At 35.4% G+C, this 3924-nt stretch overlaps 1 protein-coding gene across 1 annotated transcript; it reads left to right on the top strand.

The window, feature by feature from the left end:
- Window positions 1–1539: 1539 nt before the first annotated feature.
- On the top strand, window positions 1540–2727 carry LOC113277148. Its single transcript, XM_026526313.1, has 3 exons — window positions 1540–1629; window positions 1672–2258; window positions 2388–2727. The coding sequence occupies exons 1-3, from the start codon at window positions 1540–1542 to the stop codon at window positions 2725–2727; spliced, it is 1017 nt and encodes a 338-aa protein (XP_026382098.1).
- The last annotated feature ends 1197 nt before the right edge of the window (window positions 2728–3924 follow it).

A 3924-nucleotide genomic window follows, 5' to 3' on the forward strand; every position in this document is an offset into this window, starting at 1 on the left:
GAAATCTAGTTGGTTAAGGAAACCAAGTACCTGTGTCCTAAGTATAAAAGCTTAAGAGGTTTGTTCTTAGAGCTAAGATTAAGAAACGCTATACTTGTAGGAAAGTATTCCTTGTTAAGGAATGTGTCCACTCCTATTGATGTATATAAATAGCCATAGAGAGAACTAGAGAAAACACACTAGAACTAAGTAAGAGTTCTCTTCTTCTCGTCTAAAGGCTTTGTATATTCCAACCTATACGGTGATATATAAAATTACTTATTCCTTCCCAAGGATTAATAACAATTAAGAAAATGGGTAGCCCAGGTCATTATTATGGACCTGGGCTCCCAGTTTACAGGCATATTCATCATCATGGATCTGTACCCAGTTTACAGGCCAGCAATACAATTAAGTTTATACCCGAAACATAATTACAATCTACAATACAATTCAGTGAAAACAAAAAAGAAAAAAGAAAGAATTATTTGACTTCATTTGGAAGAACAACTGCAGCTTCAGTGTTAGGGATATCTCCTATGTGTATCTGAAACAGCAGAAAGAACACTATAAATCAGAAGCAAGAATAAAGGCTAAACTACTACAAGACATATTTACACCTCAAACACAAACCACTGACACAGAAAAGTAGTCTGAAGTGAGAAGTGAATAAGTATACATTTACGTAAAATCTCAACAAGATTATAAGCTCCATGTTCTTGAGATATTATTTTCTTTATGAATCCTACACAAAACAGTTAGAGAGATTAGTTCACATAACAATTTAACAACACCCACAAGCATACAAAGAAAACAAAATAAAGACCTTTCTGAAACGATAATTCTACAATTTTAAGCATCCAAGTAAACTATTTATAAAATGTTTACCTTAGCAAAAAAAAAAGCTGAGTAATTAGTGCCTCCTAGACTTAAATTCAGCCCTTCCATCTTGGTTGAAATGGCATACTTGAAGATGTCAAGGAATCTCGATGAATAAGATACCTGCAATACACAAAATGCATACTTCTCCTATTTTTGCAGTTGCACACAATAATAACATTTCAAAGCAATAATATACTATACCCTTATCATATTAGCTCAATCAATCTGTTTTCTGTGAAAAAATATAGTAATTATTTCTAATAGAGTGGGGTAATCCATAACTAACTAATATGCAATTATTACCTTAACATGAACATATACAGTGTTGGATTAACTTCAACATTAAGTCTAACAAGTTTGTTAGAATAAGGAAAGCTTAGTATGTATTCCTAAAGGGAATTAGGTTCCAACTAGTTCTAAGATAAGGAAATACATGTAGTAAAGGAATGAGGATAAGAAAAGGAAATCCTAAAGTCCTATATACATGAATCACCAAAGTTGTAGATGATCATAAGAAAGATTTTGAGCTTTGTGTTTAGTTTTGAGTAATTTTCTAAACATCAATAAAGAGAGTAGTCTTTATATAAGCTAAGTTTGATCTTTAGTTTCTTTTATTTGGTATCAAAGCTTCAAGTGTTGATCATAGACAAAAACTGGTGAGCCTATCAACAACAAGCCATGTCACCAGACAAGAACTCCACCTCGCGAGCAAAGGAGTTCTCATCACCACCAATTCAAGTCCCAATTCTCAATGCCACCAATTACACGGTATGGGCCATAAGAATGAAGATATTGATGAAGATTTAAAAGGTTTGGGATACAATTGAACCTGGAACAGATGATGCAGACAAAAACAACATTGCCATTCGATTGCTATTTCAAGCAATACCAGAGTATCTTGTTTTACAAGTTGGTGAACAACAAACTTCAAGAAATATCTGGTATGCAATAAAAGCACGAAATCTCGGAGTTGATCGATTTAAAGAAGCCCGTTTGCAAACCTTAATGTCTGAATTTGAAAGAATAAAGATGAAAGAAACTGATGCTATTGATAACTTTGCAAGAAAGCTATCAGAAATAGCCTCAAAAGCTGCATCACTTGGACAACCTATTGAAGAAAACAAGCTTGTCAAGAAGTTTCTCAACAGCTTGCCAAGATCAAAGTACATCCATATCATAGCCTCTCTCGAGAAAGTTTTGTATTTAAAGACAACAAGTTATGAAGATATAATTGGGAGATTAAAAGTTTATGAGGAAAGAATTCTTGATGAAGATAACAATTCAGAAACTCAAGGAAAACTTTTGTATTCAAATTCTTCTCAAACAAATGCTTCAACAACAAGAGGAAGAGGTCGTGGAAGAGGTGGAAGAGGCAACAGAAGAGGAAGGGGAGGAAGGTTTAACTCACAGGATAGAATAACAAGTCAGAATGATCAAAACCAAGGGAAAGAAAGGAATGATAGATCAAATATTATTTGTTACAGATGTGATAAACCAGGACACTTCTCCTCTGTATGCCCTGAAAGAATACAAAAGATTGAAGAAGCAAATAAGAATGAAACAAGTGAAGCAGAAACAGCCCTTTTCATGCATGAAGTGATTTTCTTAAACAAAGAGAAATTAATACCAAAGAACTATGATTCTAAGGATGGAGAAGGAGGAATCTGGTATTTAGATAATGGAGCCAGCAATCACATGACTGGCAAAAGACACTATTTCTCTGAACTCAATAAGAAAATCAAAGGGAAAGTAAAGTTTGGAGATGGATCTTCTGTAGAGACTGAAGGGAAAGGATCAATCCTATTTCAAAGCAAAACTGGAGAACAGAAGCTTGTCACAAACATCTACTTCATTCCAAACTTATAGAGCAACATTCTAAGCCTAGGACAAGCTACAGAAGTTGGATGTGATGTTAGAATGAGGCAAGACTATCTAACTGTCCATGACCCAAGTGGAAGACTTCTGGTTAGAGTCTTACGATCACATAATAGACTCTACAAGATAAGTCTCATGATAGGAAGACCATTGTGTCTGAATATAAGACTTGAAGATCAGTCATGGAAGTGGCATGCTAGACTAGGACACATAAGTCTCAAAACTATAAAAGCTATGTCACAAAACAAGATGGTTCAAGGACTACCACAGATAAACGATGAATCAAGAATCTGTGAATCATGTTTAGTTGGGAAACAAACTCGTCAAATTTTTCCAAAAGCAACAACATTCAGAGCCTCAAAGCCATTAGAGCTTCTTCATGCTGATTTATGTGGTCCCATTACACCACAAACACTTGGAAATAACAAATACATATTTTTTTATCATAGATGACTTCTCAAGATATATGTGGACTATCCTGATGAAAGAAAAGAGTGAAGCATTTGACAGATTCAAAGTACTCAAGAATCTGATAGAAAAGGAGTTCAATGAGGAGGTCAAGATGCTTAGAACAGATAGAGGAGGATAATTCACGTCAGTAGAGTTCAACAAATACTGTGAGTTAAATGGAATCAAAAGGCAACTTACAACACCATATACACCACAGCAAAATGGAGTGGTAGAGAGGAGAAACCGAACTCTAATGGAGATGACGAGAAGCTCATTAAAAGCTATGCAGGTACCTAATTACCTATGGGGAGAAGCTGTACGACACTCCACATATCTGATTAACAGGATACCTACAAAAGCTCTTAACAATATGACTCCATACGAGAGTTTGCGTAAGAGTAAGCCAAACCTAGACCATTTAAGAGTTTTTGGATGCATAGCATACGCAAAAATTGATTCTGCAACTCTTAAGAAGCTGGATGATCGATCACAGACTCTTGTGCATCTAGGAATTGAGCCTGGATCTAAGGCATACAGGCTATACAATCCAACAACAAGGAGAGTAATAGTGAGTCGAGATGCTATATTTAATGAGAAAGAAAATTGGAACTGGAGAGAAACGACTGATGAGCCGAGAAGGGAACCAGGAATGTTTCACATGAGATGGGGACAAGTGATTGATGAAGGAGAAGGACCCATAATCATCAACACTGAAGAGAATAACAATGACAATCAAGA

Source organism: Papaver somniferum, chromosome 5 (assembly GCF_003573695.1).
Source record: "Papaver somniferum cultivar HN1 chromosome 5, ASM357369v1, whole genome shotgun sequence".
NCBI classification, from domain to species: domain Eukaryota; kingdom Viridiplantae; phylum Streptophyta; class Magnoliopsida; order Ranunculales; family Papaveraceae; genus Papaver; species Papaver somniferum.

Bases quoted from the DNA above. Each gene is read 5' to 3' on its own strand.
- LOC113277148 (XM_026526313.1), top strand. From the start codon at position 1,540: ATGTCACCAGACAAGAACTCCACCTCGCGAGCAAAGGAGTTCTCATCA. The intron at 1,630-1,671 runs GTATGGGCCATA...AAGATTTAAAAG, and splicing joins TCAATGCCACCAATTACACG to GTTTGGGATACAATTGAACC. The intron at 2,259-2,387 runs GTTTAACTCACA...ATGCCCTGAAAG, and splicing joins AGAAGAGGAAGGGGAGGAAG to AATACAAAAGATTGAAGAAG.